The sequence below is a fragment of the Ornithorhynchus anatinus genome, chromosome X1 (assembly GCF_004115215.2).
Source record: "Ornithorhynchus anatinus isolate Pmale09 chromosome X1, mOrnAna1.pri.v4, whole genome shotgun sequence".
Classification (NCBI taxonomy): Eukaryota; Metazoa; Chordata; class Mammalia; order Monotremata; family Ornithorhynchidae; genus Ornithorhynchus; species Ornithorhynchus anatinus.
The window spans coordinates 14590908-14609640 of NC_041749.1; the positions used below are offsets into that span (position 1 = coordinate 14590908).

General features: G+C 47.6%; 1 protein-coding gene and 1 non-coding gene across 2 annotated transcripts in view; both read right to left on the reverse strand.

Annotated features, from left to right (window-relative positions):
- The window catches only part of LOC100078370 (xanthine dehydrogenase/oxidase-like), a 44731-nt gene extending 31276 nt beyond the window's left edge, over positions 1–13455 (reverse strand). The window contains exons 1-15 of the mRNA XM_029051827.1: positions 13382–13455; positions 10581–10638; positions 10056–10152; positions 8706–8814; positions 6443–6569; positions 6100–6161; positions 5381–5449; positions 4909–4995; positions 3905–4046; positions 3142–3234; positions 2316–2467; positions 1916–2009; positions 1087–1196; positions 447–631; positions 77–251 (exon numbers count right to left, since the gene is read on the reverse strand). Coding sequence (XP_028907660.1) covers positions 77–251; positions 447–631; positions 1087–1196; positions 1916–2009; positions 2316–2467; positions 3142–3234; positions 3905–4046; positions 4909–4995; positions 5381–5449; positions 6100–6161; positions 6443–6569; positions 8706–8814; positions 10056–10152; positions 10581–10638; positions 13382–13438 — 1617 coding nt within the window. The 5' untranslated portion in view covers positions 13439–13455. The remainder of the gene's footprint in view (positions 1–76; positions 252–446; positions 632–1086; positions 1197–1915; positions 2010–2315; positions 2468–3141; positions 3235–3904; positions 4047–4908; positions 4996–5380; positions 5450–6099; positions 6162–6442; positions 6570–8705; positions 8815–10055; positions 10153–10580; positions 10639–13381) is intronic.
- On the reverse strand, positions 12411–12548 carry LOC114807201. Its single transcript, XR_003755254.1, has one exon. It is a non-coding gene; the product is annotated as a small nucleolar RNA SNORA7 (small nucleolar RNA).
- Positions 13456–18733: the final 5278 nt, after the last annotated feature.

The window sequence follows — 18733 nt, forward strand, 5'->3', positions numbered from 1 at the left end:
AGCCTTTGGTCACAATAAACCCGGTGAACAGATACAAGATTCAAGGGAGCCTGCTTTGGCCCCAAATGCCACTCACCCCTCTGACACTGCATTTGTTGAGTTTCTGGAGTACCGAGAGGTAAAACTTGAAGAAGAAGCTGAGGGTGAGCGTGCGCCGGAACTCCACCTTCCCACCCCGCGCATCAGGAGCCAAGCGGAGCTCCTCCTCCAGTCCAGCACACATGTCTGCCAGCAGCGACTCATCCCAAAATCTGCCAAGGGAAAGAGAAGGGAAAATCTGAGAGAGGCCCAAGGGAGGGACAGTAGGCAAGGGTCCCATCCACGGGTAGCCCAGGAAAGTGGGAAAAATGACTATCGGGACAGAAGTGAACCCCGCCAACCTGTTAACGGAGGGCTCTTTTTACCCACCCACTCCATTACAGGAAGGCCACTTTGGATTCTCTCACCTTCCCGTCTGCTTTCTGGGGGTCTCCAGGGCCTGAAGGGTTTTATCTCCCAGTCCGCCAAAGCTCATCTCCAGCTTCTGTACCTGAGTGGTACCCTGCTTAAACAGGACTCTCATTCCACAGGTCACCTTGGCAAAGTCTTCATCATGGCGGGAGATTTGCTTGAAGACTGAGAAGTATTCATTCTAAAACAAACAAAAAACTGATTTCCAACGCCAGGGGACAGGGAGGATTCCTTGGTGAAGCAGTAAACATCAGGGCAGTACATTGTGTGACTTTGGGCCCCTCACTTTTCCTCTCTGAGAGATTAGGGTAAATACTGATCTGCCCACTTCCTCCATGGCGATCTGCCCAGGTCACACAGTGTCATTGCTTCTCAGATCTCTAGACTCTTCAAATGAAGGGGAAATAATGCCAGTTTTAGCAAACTGGAAAATTGATCCAGAGAATTGCTCTGCCTGATCAAGACGCACAGAGGGATAATTCCTCAACGATGGAATGAGTTCTGGATCAAAGACTGGCATTAAGGTGAAGAATAAGCAACACTTTAGCTTACTGAAAGGTCAACTAAGGCCCCAAGCTTGGGTTCAAATGTCTAGCTTGGCCTTAGCAACCTAGACCAGTCAATTCCTGCCCTCACCTCTTGGCTGTAAGGGATCTCAATGGAGAGCAGTATCTCCTGTGGGCTGAGTATCGTCCTTCTGAAGCCAGTAAAGAATGTGTGGTCCATCCGGATGGTTCTTCTCTTTCCTGGGCAGCAAGAACAGACCTCAGGTTGGTAGTACAGAATCTGTCAGCTCGGCAACTAACCCCAGACCACAATGTATGGTGTCTAATCATTTGTTGCCCAGGAAAATTTGCAGTAACAAAAGCAGCCAGCCTGGCTGGGGAAGACCTCTTAGAAAGAACTGGACCATGATCTTCCATCCAAGGATCTCAAAGCACAAGATTCGGTGGCAGGTTAATTACCCTCAAGTGTGAATTTAACATTGTGCCACCCAGGAATATGAAATTCTCTCTCATCCACAGCTCCTCCATTCCTGCGACAAGTACACTGCCAGACCATCACAGCCCTAGAAGGAATCCTACCAACAGCAAGAAATCCCAAATCTTTCCGGGAACAAAGGGCCAATTGAGTTCAGAGGACACACCCTGACACTGAAAAGTGCCCACTCAGGTCCTTTGGATTAGTCAAAAGAAGGGGTTTCAGTGATTTAATTCTCCTTCTCCTATTTTTGATCTGGGCCAGGCCTGTGACTCCAGTGAGGAAATCCATCCCGGCTGACCTTCCCCTGGAGAGGGGCTGACAGAACCCAGGCTGCGTCCTGAGATCTGCCACTGGCTCACTATGACCTTGACTGTCTCATCTCACCTCATCATGAGAGGAGCAGACACACTAGATTCCCTCTCCACTCTGAACCCAAGAAACAGTCAGGCCTTCAGCCCGGTGGCAAGGTGACATGACTCACCTTTGGACACCAGCGTCAGTTTGGCTCCGCTCACCATGAACACGGGGTTGAGGTCTGAATTTGGACTGGCAACGATGATGTTTCCCCCGATGGACTAGGAATGTGGGAGTACAGTATGGAGTCAGGGCTCATCCTTGGGCAATCGGGGCGGAGCTGGTTGATGAGCCTCAGGGCCGTGGGGTCGACCTAAACTCGGAGCCCTGGGGATCCATGATCCAGCCACTTGACCCTCGACACAGCAAGGGCAGCAGCAGCTGCAGAGAGACTGAGACCTGGTGATGTACTGAGGAAACACGGAATACTCCAGGGCAGGAGTTAGTCATAGGGCTGTAACAAAATAGTTCTTATTTACATGCACTAGCCCACTGCCACGTGCTGGAGCTCTAAGCTACATACTCACTGCGACTGATTTGACCTGCTTCCCAGAAAACCAGCGCATCTGTTCCAGGATGCCCTGAAACACCTCCGTCTTGTGGGCAGGGAGCGTGGCCACGGCTGCTGCCAGTGTCTCCTCCATGGAGCTCAGGGTGCAGGAGGCCCCAAAGGAGATGCCTGTGAACAGAGACAGTGACCTCTCTAGGGCCTCTGTGGTCTCCCATCACCTCTTTCACCTGCATCAGGGAGAGCTGGGGCAGGGAAGAGGTTCTTTTGCCTTGGAATGTTCAATTCTAAACCTGGTCTGGATAATGTCAGAGAAAGGCTGGGGTGCCTTTCCAAGCTGTGGTTGGGGCACGGAGCTTTTGGGAAGCCCACTAGTCCAGAAACGAGGTCCAGGCATTCACAGACACTTCTAGAGGTCCAGACTCTGGTGGGAGGCAGGTTAATGCAACCCTCTACTTCTAGGACACTGGGGCTGGGATGATCACAAAGTTTAGAGAGTGACTCTGACTTGCTCCCTTTGCTCATCCTTCCTCCCAGGCCCACAGCACTTATGTACATATCTGTAATTTATTGATTTATATTAATGTCTGTCTCCCTTCTTTTAGACTATAAGTTCGTTGTGGGCAGGGAATGTGATTATTTACTGTTGTTTTTTACTCTTTCAAGCACTGAATACAGTGCTCTGCATGCAGAAAGTGCTCAATAAATAGGATTGAATGAATGAAGGACATCCAGATGTGCGAGCTTATGGTCTTGCTCCCCTTACACAGATGGGATGACTGAGTCTAGGGGAGTTGCCAAAGTTGAGTCTTCTTCCAGGGTCACAACTTAGGGTTCTCTCTCACCCTCTGTTCTGTGCTCCACGGCATTCAACTCAGGGATCCAGGCTGGACAGATAATGACTGGGAATACTTTGTTGCCAAACTTCATCTCAATCCCTGGAAGGGAAGGAAACACAAGCCCCATGGGCCCCAGTCACCCTGCTTGTCTCCTGACTGCCAAAGACCCGGGGTGCTCCAGGCCTAGGAGAAGCCACAGAGCTCAACCTGGACTCTGACCCAAGGCCCAGTCGATCTCAGCCCTCCTTCCCAGCAGGTTCTGGGGCACAGAGCAATGACCACTTGGCAACTCGACTCCAAGTCAAGCTCAGCAGCTTTCTGTGTCTCTGCTGGAGCCAGATGTGGCTACCTGAGATGCAGGTTGACTCCAGTGGACCATGCCTGGACAGACAAGCCCAGGTCAATGCCCAGAAAATTTACAACTTCTTAATGGCAAACCTGTCAGATCCAACATACAGAAAGAACAAGAACCTTAGTAGCCTATTGTGTGCCAAAGTCTAGTGGAGGTGGGGCCAGACTGCAGCTGACCTCGGCCTTCTCTGCTCCCCTCCCCATTTCCTCATTTCGGCAGCACAGGCCTCCTGAGGACACCTGAACATTTGGCTTCCCACCCAATGGTTTGTCATAGAAATGGGTAGATGAGGAGCAGAGCCACTCAGAGGTTCAGTGGGGCTGTGGGACTGGCGGAATTGGGGTGACTGGGTTTGGGTCCTGATCCAAGAAAACACAGGTGCAAATTTCCAGCTCTAAGGATAAAGTCTTCTCTTACCCACTTTGGTGTTCCCCACCACTAGCATGGCATCCGGATGTTGAGCTTTGAGGTCCAGCAGCTCCTCCAGGGTGGCTGCTTGGATCCATGTCACGCGCTCCCCCTGGAAACGAAGCTGCCTCCGAGGAGCATCTTTGAGCAGCTGGAATGGGATTTCACCTTACATTTCACTGCATTTGGAACTGTCCTTTGGCCAGATCAGGAATCCCTGATCTTCCAGCTGGACCAATTCACCCTATCTTTCAATTTTCACAGGTGGCCCCAGGACTTTGGGACATCTCCATTTAGCACCCATCAAGCATTCACAGGAGGCAGGCTAGGATATGAATATGAACAAGCCCAGAAGGTGTTTGGGTCATCAGGAAAGGGACAGACAGGATGGGATTTCAAAGGAGGTGGATATGTAGATAGGACGGCTCAGGGTGCAGAAGAAAGATTAAGCAGGAAGAGGAGGCTTTAGATAGAGAACGGATCCAAATGGTTTAGGTTTGATGACATTTGAGATGGATTTGAAATGGTGGATTTGGAGATGGAAGCCCCTCTTGCAGGAACCACACCTTATTGCCCCCCAGTGTGGCCAGTGTGTATAGGGGCCCAGAGGAGGGGTCAAGAGGGCAGGGAACAGAGAAGTTGGGTGGGGCAAAGGTTGAGAAGTATCAGGAGTTATTGGTGGCCCTAGATCAGCTTGAAGTGGGGATGAGACATACAAGCTGAGAAGTCTGATGGATGGCTGGAAATGTAGGCAGGGCAGAGAACAGGCGGCTGATACCACGATATAAAGCTGACTATTCAGAGTTCAGTAGACTCTGGCTCATATCATCCCTGGGCAAAGAGCAGGGCTGGGAAGTGGTCTTGACTTCACATTGGCCCTGGGCAGGGAATGGGGGAGGGAAGGAGTTTCTACAGGTACAAGTCTCCCTGGACTGAGCTCCTGCTGTCAGAACCACAGTCTTCATCCACCAGAATCCCATAGGCTCATTCCTGTCCCTCTGAAGATTCCCTACCAGCAGCTCTGGGGGGAAGATGGGCTCCTGAGTGGGATCTAAGGGCAGGAATTCTTCAGAATTGAACAAGGATGGCGAGAGTGTGATCTGCCAAAGCAAAGAGATCGGTGAAGTTACCATCCCGGAGTCCAACTACCAGTTTGAATCAACGACTACATTTCCCGCCAAAGACTCCTCCCTTACACCAAAGAAAACCCTCCCCCTACTTAAGCCAGGCCTGGGGAAAGAACGTGAGGCAGAGCTGGGAAATGATTTAGGAGCCAGTGTCTGACTATTCCCAGCCAAGGCTTACATTTTTTATAGTTATTTATTATTACATATAGCAACAGGAAGCCACCCTGTAGGTTCTGCAATTTTCCTCTCTCCCGGGCCCATCTGGCAGCTGGCACAGCTGTACTCTGCCAACACAGATTGCAGGGGAACCACGCAACTTCTTGACAAGGGGTGGAAGGGAGGATCTGGGTCCGCCTACCGTACTCTTTTCCTCTTTGTTCAAGCAGCAGTTTGAGTCCTTCTCCTTTCCCCCCAAACATCCTCTGTCCTGAAGAGACAAGCATCCAAATGGGGAAATGGCTATTTGTTCTGAGATTTCTGCCCTGCTACAAGGCCCCATCTGACCCTTGCATTTGGTCTAGAGCAACCGGGAATAAAGGAGAAGAAATCCCCATCCACCCCTCCCCACTCTCCAGCCTGCCTCCTTTCCCTGCCAGCCTGCTTGCACCCATTGGGTTTGGCCTGGTTAAATGCTCCTAGACCAGAGCAGCCACTGATTCTTCATCAAGAGTTTGCCCTTTAGGAAAGTTTTCCCTCACAGAAAACCAGTCCTTCTCCCCTCAAACTTCCTTCCCTCAACTCCACCAAAGGCCTTCGCCCCTTGCTTGCCTTCTGGAGGTACTTACAAGGGGCACTTAGAGACAACAGATTAAGTTCAAATCTTGGATGATGCAAATGTTGAGTGGTAGGGCAGCAGGACAGGAAATGTTTCCTCTGCACTCTGCTATTCCTTCTAAATGTCCCTGACACAGAACACCTTGGTACATGTCCCAGGAAATTCGGAAAACCCACCAATGAAAGTATGACTAATTACAGGTGTATTTACTTGCTACCCAGAACCTTGACTTGTATCTGAAGGTTAAGAAGTCCCACCTCTACTTTGCTGAGATGGTGCTGTTGCTCCTAGGGGACACTTACCTTAGCAAAGGTCCTGAGGCCCTCCAGGATGGGTCTGTATCCCGTGCAGCGGCACAGGTTCCCTGGTGGCCAAAAAAAGGCAGGCATTAGCGGAGATGCCAGAGAAGTCAGAGTGGTAATACGGAGATGGCCCCACTGCCCATCCTAGAGCAGGTGGGAGTTTGGACTCTGTAATTGCTAACTTGTATGTCTAGTGATTTTCATGATTCTATCTCTCACTCAGAATCTTGCTTTCTTCCAAGTACTCATTCTGTCTCCACTGTCGGGAGTTGTTGGATGGCCCAGACCCTGGAAAACTCACTCAGAGTGTCATGGGGCTGCCTGGAGGCCAGATCCCTGTTACCTTGGAAAGCATTCTCGATCTCCTCCATGGAGGGTTCGGGGTTATTCCGGAGCAGCGTATACATGCCCATGACGATGCCTGGGGTGCAGAACCCACACTGGGAGCCATGGCTTTTGGAAATCCTCTCCTAAAGGAAGAAGCCAAGCAAATGTCAGCAATAAATGGGGTCTCCAATTCCCAGAATCCCACAGAACTATCCTTCCATCCAAAGTGACCTTTCAGCAATCCCTGTTGGTGGGGAGGCAGTTCTGAAACAGAAGATGGACTTAATTCATGGAAAAAGAAAGGGGACTTCAAGAACTGTAGTTGGCTTGGTGCATTATTTTTTATTTTCCTCTCGAGAGTTGTTTCAGAGGGAGACTTCCATCATATAATGAGATTTGGGAAATGTTAAAATCACACCACGAAGGGTTAGTGGAACAGGGTCAGTGGAACTCTGCTGTCCAAAGCGAACCATTATGCTTAGATCAGGGGAGCCTGTTATGAGTGTCCACTGTCCCACAACAGAATAATTTGGAAGGAAGGCTCAGATTGGAACCACTTCCATATTTACCCAGAGCCTCTGCCAAAAGGAGGGGTTCCCTGACTCCTTGTAAAAGGGAAGGTGTTTCCCGTCATTTTCAGGATAGAAACTCAGTGTTAAAGAACTAATTCTTTAATTCATCTGCAGGTTTCAAAGCAAGGTATGAACCCTAATTAAAGCTCAGTCTGCAGGGAAGTGTATGAGGAGCCCCCTTTTCTGATGAAGAAGCTGAGCTATAAGGAGGTAAAGAAACATTTCTGGGACCCCCAGTCAGTCAGTGCCTGTGCCTGGATTAAATCTCAGATAAAGCCTCTCCCAAATCTCCAGTTTGCTGCAGCGTCAGAAAGGAAGTTTTCTAGAAAACTGGGACACTGTCTTCCATAACTTCCCGTGACAGGATGGATTACAGGGTGGCTGAGGAAACAGGTTTCCCTGAATACATGGGGAGTAATGGCTCCAGAGCAATGCCAGGGGCTGCCAAAAACACATCCAGCCACAAAGCAAGGGGATGGCTTCCATGGGCCCTGCTGATTGGTACTACTGGTCACTGCAAAGTCACACTTGCCCACACGGAAAATTATCTCACCTCAAAAGAATTATCTTTTAATTCAGAAGGGATGTGGAAGGAGATGCAGTCAGGCAGACAGACAGTGGCAAAGAGTTTTTGTGGGGGGAGAGGGTGGAGGGGACAGGCAGACGGGGAGTTTCTAGGTTAGAATTGCTGGGCTTTGGGCCTGGTTCTGACAGGCTTTGTGAAGGAGGAAAAAGGCTCATAACTGATCTGTGCTTCACATTAACCAAATGAATGACAGTGAAGCCTTGTCAATCAATCGATCAATCAGTCAATCATATTTACTAAGCACTTACTGTATGCAGAGCACTGAACTAAACACTTGGGAAAGTACATATAACAGAGTTGGTAGACCCTTTCCCTGCCTGCAGCAAGCTTACAGTCCAGAGGTTTCATCAACAATTCCCAGGGACACGGAGAACCCAATCAATTAATAAGAAGCATCGAGGTTTGGTGAAAAGAGCAAGGGCCTGAGAGTCAGAGGATTTGGGATCCACTTCCAGCTCTATCACTTGCCTACTGTGTGAGCATGGGCAAGTCACTTAACTCCTCTGTGACTCAGTTTCCTTATTTGTAAAATGGAAGTTAAATATATGTTCTTGATTCACCTTAGACTGTGAGGCCCATTAAGGACGGGACTAAGTCCATCCTGATTAACTTGTAGCTACCACAGGGCTTAGCTAAGTGTGTCACACATACTAAATGCTTACCACTATTATCCAGTGCTTAGAACAGTGCTTCATACACAGTAGGCACTTAACAAATGTTTTCATCCTTATTATTATTGTTGTTATTACTATTATAAGGGCCTTGGCAGACCTAGATAGAAAGGCCCTGGGGTTTTATATATAGGGTTCTCTTCAGTGGGTGACTTTGGCTCACAAACCACTCATGCTTATCATACTCCAGGAGACACAGCCCCTCCTTTCTCTAAGAAGAGCCAAGGGCTCTGCAGGCATGATCTCAGGCAGGCTCCCAGCATTCCTGGGGATTTGACAGGCAGAGGACATTTTGTGGAAGGGGAAACAGCCCCAGTGAGAATAGATCTTCTTAATAGACCAGGAGAAGCCAGGGGGACCAGGGGGAGACAATTTCCCATGAAGGTTCTCACCTTAAGAGCTTTGAATCTCCCCATTCGGTTTTCAGATCCAAGTCCCAGCCCAGCTCACCTGCACGGGATGCATTTTAGTCTTGGTGCTTCCGATCCCTTCCACGGTCGTCACAGCGACATGGTGCAGGGCGCAGATGGGGGCCAGGCAAGCATTGGCAGTGAAGTGGCTGGACGCCAGGCTAAGGGAGGTTTGTTGTCATTGATTGAAAGCTGATCACCCACGTTGGCCAGAGAGGAGGCCACCACAGATTTGAATGACACCATTATAGTTCCTCAACACGCTCACCACAATTGCTCATCATCTACATCACAATTTGCCAATTGTTCTCACCACAGTTCCCTGATCTTGTCATGATCCTTGTAGAGTGCAGTACTCTTTCCCTGGGCCCTGGCTTGTCACATCTCATTCCCACCCTGTGATACAGAATGTGGGAGCCTTACAGGCCTCGACTTCACTGAAGGGAACAAGAAAGGGAGCAAGGGAAAGTTCCTGTGAGACCTCTGTTACTTGGGACCGATCCTGCCCTCTTCATTACCAGCATTTGGTGAACACCTACTAAGTGCTAGATATCGGACCAAGCACTTGAGAGAGTACAACAGTAGCAAGACACATGTTCTCTGCAGCATGGCACAGTGGATAGAACATGGGCCTAGAAGTCAGAAGGTCATGGGTTCTAATCCCAGATCTGGCACTTGTTTGCTGTGTGACCTTGGGCAAGTCACTTCACTTCTCTCTGACTTAGTTACCTCATCTGTAAAATGGGGATTGAGACTGAGAGCCCCACATGGGCCAGGAACTGTGACCAACCCAATTTGCTTGTATCCATTCCAGTGCTTAGTACATTGCTAGGCACTTAGTAAGCATTTAACGGATATGATGATTATTAGTCTTCTCTGCCCTCAAGCTTGTAATGCACTGTGTCTGAGCTCCGCACTGTCCCTTACTGGGGCTCTTCTTGCTGGACCTTCTACCCTGACTCCATTTCTGCCCTCATCCCCATGGGAAGAGAAACGTGAGAATCACAAGGTAAGAAGGAACCTACAGCTCCCTTTTCGGACCCTTGCAGAGGGTGTTGATTCATTCATTCATTCAATAGTACTTATTGAGTGCTTACTATGTGCAGAGCACTGTACTAAGCGCTTGGAATGTACAATTCGGCAACAGATAGAGACAATCCCTGCCCATTGATGGGCTTACAGTCTAATTGGGGGAGACAGACAAAAACAATAGCAATAAATAGAATCAAGGGGATGCACATCCCATTAACAAAATAAATAAGCTTCACCAACTCCCATCCAGGTTCCTTGTTTGCTCAGGAGCAAGAGCACTGTTGATATTTGTATACACACACACACACAATCCTGTTATGGAGAAGTTGTGCCTGAAACCACCACAGACAAAGGATACATGACTTTTTTCTTTAGTCGGTCAAACCTGGACAGCATCACGGTGCAGGCTCCACAGGCTCCTGTTCCACAGCCCAGTTTGGTCCCATTCAAACCCACTGGGAAACACAGTTAAGGAGAGGAGATTCGAGGCTAGTGGAGGGAAAGTCCTTTGGCGAGAACTTTCTGTCCAGCTACAGTGCTATGTCTGTACAAAAAGCTCCTCCTTCTTTGGAATTGGATGGGAGAATTCACACCAGGTTTCTGCTGGGGTTTACTCTGGAGGAATGAGGCTCTGATCTGCTCTAATCTCACCTCTGGACCCTGGAGGCACTAGTTAGACAGGAGAGTGGCAAGATGACAGGCTCCCCCCTCCCCGAACCACCAAGGCCCAGTCTGGGACAAGACCCAAACTCTGGGAAAAATCCCTCTAAACCCACCCTGCACTTGTTCAAAAACTCTGAATCACAGCACCCTGCCATCCCACTCAGAGTATCCCCTCTCCCCCACTCTGGCAGCTTTCCTCTCCTTTAGGCTGGGCGGATACACTTTCTGCGAAGGTAAACCAACAGCGTTGTTTCAGGGTCTGCATTCTTCTCCATCACCTGTGAGGACAGAAGGAAAGGGGTTAAAGGGGTCACACACATATACCCAGAACTTCTGTAGAGGGATTCCTCTCCTCACTGAGGTGGCCTGAGCCTAGGCCTATCCCTTCAAATGAAGGAGGCCTCTGTGAGGCAGGGAAGGGCTGCTGATTTGGAGCAGCCTTATAGAACTTGGGGTTTTCAGGAGCTAAGCCCGGACCAGAGACCTCCAGTCAACCCAAATGGCTGGGATAGCTAGATGAATGGATCCTGGCATGGATTAATTATCTTTTTTAAAATTTGTTCCTGCTTTGGGCCTCATGTTCTTCCCTCACTGTTTTTCCCAGGGTTATTTTTGAAACTGTCACCCTCCTTTTTAATTTTTAGTGCCACCTCACTGGTCCCCCACCTGGACAAATTCCAGCCACCCAGCAGCATCCCCCAGCTCCTAATCTATCAAAACCCTCCTTTCTGCCCCATGGTTTCACCAGAATCAGCAGCATTTCAGAGAAGGCTGCCATGGAAATCTTGGATTTAAGTTTCCGGTCTAGAAACCTGCATTTGACCTCCATAATTTCCCTGACAGTTTTCTCTACATCACTGACAATACTGTGAACCATGGCCATGGATGCCTACCTACTTGTTCAGCTACCTTTGCACCTTTCAAGAAACTTGCCATGAGGCCCTCCAGGATGGCACATAGATGGTTGTGCTTAAAGACTGAATCTTCCACTACCAACACCTGCTTCTGCTTATCCTGCAGTCACCCTGTGGAGTGCTCTTGGGCCAAGAAGCTACTGAAGAGAATGCTTTTGCCCACTGGATGCTTTCTTACCCCAGTTCTTTCTTTCTCTTAAGCAGTCCGAGGGCTGTCATAGAGGATGCGGCTGCTGTGCAGTATCCCTGAAAACCTCCTCTGTGAACCCCTCTGCCACTCTTATTTCATCCTTGTCGGCCTGTTAGCCTGCAGAGATCTCCCCACTGTCTGGCACCAGGCTCATGCATACAAAACCTGCCCCCGGGGGTAGCTATTTCCACAGGTTGCCCTCTGGATCCCCCTGTTCTGTTGCTGGGTTTCTGTCTATGATTTTGAGCTTAGCGACCTAGTCAGTTGTTTCAGTTAAAATCTAAGCTGGGAGCTAAGGTTATTAGCTGTGGGGGTTCAGTTCCGAGTCCCCTTCTATTCTCCATCTTCACCCACTCCCTTGGAGAACTCATTTGCTCTCATGGCTTCAACTACCTCCTCCATGCGGATAATAACCAAATCTACATCTCCAGTCCTGGTCTCTCTCCCTTTCTGCAGTCTTGCATTTCTTCCTGCCGTCAACACATCTTTACTTGCAGTGAGACTTAGTGGATAGAGCACGACGCTGAGTGTCAGAAGGATCTGGGTTCTGATCCCCGTTTCACCACTTGTCTGCTGGGTGACCTTGGGCAAGTCACTTCACTTAATCTGTGCCTTAGTTTCCTCATCTGTAAAATGGGGAATAAGACTGTGAGGCCCATGTGAGACAGGGACTGTTTCCAACCCAATTTGCTTGTATCCATCCCAGTGTTACTAAGGACTTGTCTTGCCTTATGCTGTTGAATTGTTTCCTAACCATAGCGACACCATGGGCGTATCTCTTCCAGAACTCCCCGTCTCCATCTGCAATCATTTTGGTAGTGTATCCATAGAGTTATCTTGGTAAAACTACAGAAGTGGTTTACTATTGCCTTCTTCCATGCAGTAAACTGAGTTTCCACCCTCGACTTTCTCCCATGCCATTGCTGCCCAGCACAGGTGAGTTTTGACTTGTGGCAGATTGTCTTCCACCCGCTAGCCACTGCTCAAGCTAGAAATGGAATGGGTATGCCTCTGTTTGACTCTCCCTCCTGAAGTCGAGACTGGTAGAGCACTGGAAACTCTCCAGGTGCAACCCTGAGACGGGACTAAGAGCTTGGGAGAGCACAGTTCAGCAGAATTAAGAGGCGCATTCCCTGCCCATAATGTTAACCCTCTCCTCTTTTTTTCCAATTCAGTTTGTTCCTTCTCCAATTCTAGCGTCCTGCCCTTCCTCTTTTTGGTGCAGTTGTTGCCTGTTAGGTGGCCCTGACTCAGCTGTCCTTGCAGAGTTGTGCCTGATTGGCTTCTTTTTCTTGTGATTTTCCCCTTCCCACATTGGTGATAAAAACCTCAGTGTTCAAATCAGCAAATGGATTACAAAGAACATTTAGGACCAAGCTTCACTGAAATGATGACATTGTCAAAGAACTTCTAGTGCATGACTTTGAGTAGAAAAATCCAGGAGATAGACCCCATAATCAGCTGGTACTGCACTCTGGAGTTAAAAGAAGAAAATGAAAGAAAACACAGAATGCCAGTGTTGTCTACTGGCAAAAGAAGCAATCTCAGAATCTTCAGATCAGGACTGAGCCAATCTTGCTTCTTGATGGTTTAAAAAATGTGAGAAAAGGCAGGTGTCCTTGGGAGCATTATGCCCATGAACAGATAACCCTAGTGTAATCTTGAGCTCCTGGATATAGGAAGTTGTTTTGGGAGTGAAGATTTTTGTGGGAAAATGCAGAGTGTCAATCAATCAATCAGTCATATATTCTGAGCACTTACTATATGCAGAGCACTATGCTAAGCACTTGGGAGAGTACAACAATATAACAGAAACATTCCCTGCCCACAACAAGTTTAAAATTTAGAGGGAGAGACAGGCATCAATATAAATATATAAATAACAGCCATGTACATAAGTGCTGTAGTGTCCCCTACCTTCTTGCCGTTCACAAAGAAAACCAGCTCATCTGCTGCCATCCTGACAGACTCCATCCAAAAGCTGCAGGAAGCTCTTTCTTGAGGGTCATGGACAATTAATAGCATGAACATGTGATCCTCAAGTCAAAATGAAACTATACCATCCAGTTGGATTCAAGTAATCAACTGCATAAAGAGTTGGCAAGCGTTCCAACAGATTGTGAAATCTGAAGTAAAATCTAGTAGGTCCATTCAGTAAACCCATATCAGAAGAGCATTTAACAAAAAATGAGGTAACCTCAGTTATCAGGAATAATGGTTTATACGTTCTCTTCATTCTACTAAGAAATACTACTATTTTTTTTCTCTTTCTTTGGCCCCTACTTATTCACTGCTACTAATCTCTCATTCATTCATTCATTCATTCATTCATTCATTCATTCGTATTTATTGAGTGCTTACTATGTGCAGAATACTGTACTAAGCTGTTGGGAGAGTACAAGGCAACAATAAACAGACACATTCCCTGCCTACAATGAGCTTACAGTCTAGGGGGGCGAAACAGACATTAATAGAAATAAATTACAGATATGCACATAAGTGCTGTGGGGCTGGGTGGGGGGATGAATAAAGGGAGCAAGTCAGGGTGATGCAGAAGGGAGTGAGAGAAGAGGAAAAGGAGGCTTAGTCAGGGAAGGCATCTTGGAGGAGTTCGGCCTTCAATAAGACTTTACATAATAATAATAATAATTATAGTATTTGTTAAGCACTTATGTGCCAAGCACTGTTCTAAGCACTGGGGGGGGGAGGATACAAGGTAATCAGGTTGTCCCAAGTGGGGCTCACAGTCTTCATCCCCATTTTACAGACGAGGGAACTGAGGCACAGAGAAGTTAAGTGACTTGCCCAAAGTCACACAGCTGACAAGTGGCAGAGTGGGGATTAGAACCCTTGAAATCTGACTCCCAAGCCCATTCTCTTTCCACTGAGCCACACTGCTTCTCATGACAGAAGAGTAATTGTCTGTTGGATAACTGTTTGTCTCTCCTCATCCCCTGCCCTCTGGACTAATTTTTTGACTGCTAGAGTCCATCATAAGTGCTTGTTTCACTTCCATTCCTGATTCCTGCTCCTTCCTCACAGGCCCTTGGGAGGTAGGTCACTTTCTAAATCATAGGAAACCTCACAGAAGGATTTGTGTAATTCAGGGAGCGGGCAAGAACCTTGAATGTCCAGCCCAGATAAGCACCTTGTTGATCAGGAGTCTCAGTTGAGAGTCTGAATCCTTATTCTGTTACATCATCATGGCTTGTTTGTAGCAAGCAGACTCCAAAGGACCAGGTTTGTTGAGTGCTAATAGTCATGCCAGTCATCAGGCATTTACACGAGGTGGAAAGTACTGCATCGCACTGGGTACTGGGAGAGAAATACAGTGACAAAAGCTCAGAAACGGTCATAAGTTTAGCTTCCTGAGCAATTTCAACAGGGACACCTCTGAACCATCCTGACCACTCTGCATCCAGGCAGGATCACCAATCCTGGGCTGTTGGATGAGGTCACTTTACTTCCCCAGAAGTGGGGCTTGCCGCAGCACACCTCTTCTGGCCGGGCCGGGCTCAGTGGTGAGTGACCCAAGGACACATAAGTGCCAGGGTTGATACAAGCAAATCGGGTTCGACACAGCCCCTGTCCCACATGGGGCTCACAGTCTCAATCCCCATTTTACAGATGAGGTAACTGAGGCCCAGAGAAGTGAAATGACTTGCCCAAAGTCACACAGCAGACAAGGGGTGGAGCCAAGATTAGAACCCACAAACTTCTGACTCCCAGGCCCATGTTCTATCTACTACACCATGCTGCTGCTTCTACGCTGAAGCAGAGGGCAGGAGCTCTCGGCATTTGCACTGGTGACGGAGACCAGTGACTTGTCCTCTCTGTGGCTGAGCCCCCTGATGTTCCATGGAGTTGCAGTGCTGGAGTGGATTTGGAGGTTCCACAAATGAATAGCGCCATTCCCATTTATCAAGTGAAGTCCTTCAAGATGACCAGATAACGGATCTCCTTATCTCAGTGCCTCTCCTGTTTTCTAAGTGGTTTAAACTAGGTAGTCCCTGGACTAGAATTAAGATAGTGGTGATGAGAAAGAGAAAGGTGAAACTTTCCCTGACCCCATTCCTCTCCTGTTCCTCCTCTTTCTGCAGAGGGCTCTCTGTCTCCCTTCCAGGAGGCACAGCAAGACAGACAAAACCTTCAAGAAGTCAAGAAGGCTGCCCCTTTGGTTTTTCTTCCTGCCTCTCCTCTCTACCTGGGCCTGTGCAGGCTGTGTGGTGAGCATAGGCTAGCACACCAACATGGCAGTGGTGGCCCAGACAGGGGGCTTATGGTTCTTGAGCTAACGGCAGCAGCAGCAGCAGCAGCAGCAGCAGCAGCAGCAGCAGCAGCAGCAGCTTTCCACATCCATCAGGACAAAGGATTGACCAATCAGTCAGTCAATCAATCATATTTATTGAGTACTTACTCTGGGCAGAGCACTGTACAAAGCTCTTGAGAGAGTACAACAGAGTTGATAGACGCGTTCTCTATCCACAGTGAATTTAGAATCTAGAGCGGGCAAAGAGGGAAGGATACTGACTTTAATTTTTCAGAAACATTTTCTGTGTCTCAGTCTCTTCATCCCACTATGATCTAACTATTACCTGGGAATAGAGGGGATTTTATCAGATCTTCAGCAAATGTATCTCTCTCTAATTCTATTTGTCTCTCCTTCCTTCTGCTGGTCTCTGCCTCTCTCTTTCTGCCTCTGGTCAGGAACCCTAGGTTCTTTCTAAGTCACAGATTAATCAGTTTACACTCTTCATTTTTTTTTCTTCCTCTAGAGTGTAAGCTCATTTTGGGTAGGGAACATGCCCACCACATCACTGTATTGTAATAATAATAATAATGTTGGTATTTGTTAAGTGCTTACTATGTGCAGAGCACTGTTCTAAGCGCTGGGGTAGACACAGGGGAATCAGGTTGTCCCACGTGGGGCTCACAGTCTTAATCCCCATTTTACAGATGAAGGAACTGAGGCACAGAGAAGTGAAGTGACTTGCCCAAGGTCACACAGCAGACAAGTGGCAGAGCTGGGATTTGAACTCATGACCTCTGACTCCAAAGTCCGGGCTCTTTCCACTGAGCCATGCTGCTTCTCCTCCCAAGCACTTAGTACAGTGCTCTGCACACAGTGCTCAATAGAGATCACTGATTGAATGATTGATTGATTGATTGAATGCTCTGGTCTTCCGGCATTCCCCACATATGTTGCACCCTTCATGGTGAAGTAGCTCTGGGTCATGTGACCAGAAGCTACTATGGAGTCTTGTCATTGCTAGCTTCAGCAGGAAGCAGGACCACTTCACTCCTCTACTTTGGAGCCAGGCATTTAGGTGAATGGCCCAGTGGGTGGTTTCTCTGGTCTTGTTGGTTACGTACCACCAATCCAAAAACAATCTAAAGTCCCGAACCTTCACTCTCCACAGATAGGGCACAAAACTAATGAAAAACTACCAAAACATCCATAGTGATCCTCAGGCAGTACTGGGGATGGACCATCTAGTCTCCAGTTTGGGGGGGTTGAACTCAGCAAAATGCCAATAAATCCCTCTTTGTATTAACCAAGATCCTGGGGGAGAACTCCAGGATGTTAGAGCTGGAGCTGATTCTCTGAGAAAATGTCTCAATTTCTTCCGACTCTGATACAAATCACTTTTAATAAGGTGACATTCGTCAAGGAAAGTGAGAAAGAGTAATGGCTCTCAGGGAGTCCCAGGGAAGACTCTTCCTACCTCTGCAGTCTTTGCCCCTTCATCAAATCAGCTCCATGAGAAGAAGAGAGCTCTATGATCCAGGCTTAGATTGAAACAGCTCCAGTGATCTTATGTTAGAGTCTAGGCTTTTGGTTTCAGGCTTGCTTCTTCTCCATCAGGCTATCCATCCATCTCTCCAAGGCTCAACTTCTGGGATGGGCAAGTAAAAATTATGGGGGTGATGTTTGCCCCCAGCCTGGGTAGGGAGCTCTAGCACTTATCAAAAATTATCATGTGGTTTGCAAAATATCATCAACCCAAGCATAAGAAATAAGCACATTAATTCCTGTTAATGAATCTAAAATATGGTAAAGTGAGGGTGATTCTAGAATCTATTTTCCATTGCATCACGATTTCTCTCTAGAGGGAAAAATACACAAACTACTTCTGCCATCATTTATTAAATCCACACAGTAGGAGAGTTTTGGTTATCTGTCCCCTTTAAGAAAATGTAAGTAATCTTCAGATGTGTTATCAATTCAATGTCTCAGTACAAATTTCTCAAATACTTGGTGGTGAGGCTGAGTTCATGGAATCGAACATTTGCCTTTGAACTTGGCTGAACACCCCAAATAGAAGTTTACTTTCAGGCACCGTATATCCATGAGAGTTCAAAAAAATCTTCAGTTTATTGGGAGACATGTAATGGAAGACAGATAAAAAAAAATGTTGTTTTATTTTGGATTCTTGGAAATTAAATGTTTCATGGGCAAAGTTCCTAAGATATAGTGCCCTTAACTTCATGCTTTTCTTCTTGGCTATATTTCTGGATTTTGGACAATGTGAGTGTCTGGTATTCATTTTCTTTCAAAGTGTAAATTTAGTAGGTTATCTGTTGAAGCTCTAATTTGCTCGTAATTATAGAGGTCTTCGGGAATCAAACACATGGCTGGATTGGCCCCACAATAGACCCCAAGAGGAACACCCCTTCTATCAACATCACTGTCCCACTGACAGCTGTTCACCGTCCCAGATGTGCAGGCCCACATTTCTAACTTGGACGCGAAGATTGGCTTTTTGTTGAAGCGGTCCTGAAGCAGAGAAACGTGGAACTCTGTGGGGATATTGCCAAAAGCAGGGATCTTATAGGCCTAACTAACTGGGCCTAACTAACCCCAGGACTCTGGGGGGCCCTGGGGATGTTTCTGAACATAGTTTAAGTTGCAAAGCTCCCAATACCATTTGCATGGATGAATGCTATGTAACTAGTCAGGTTTGTGCCTCTTTGCTTTCCTCTGACTGGAAGCTCCTTGAGAGTAGGGAATGTGTCTACCAACTCTTTTGCATTGTACTGTCCCAAGCGCTTAGTACAGTGCTCTGTACAGAGTAAGTGCTCAATAAATTCATTCATTCATTCAATAGTATTTATTGAGCGCTTACTATGTGCAGAGCACTGTACTAAGCGCTTGGGATGAACAAGTCGGCAACAGATAGAGACAGTCCCTGCCGTTTGACGGGCTTACAGTCTAATCGGGGGAGACGGACAGACGAGAACAATGGCAATAAACAGAGTCAAGGGGAA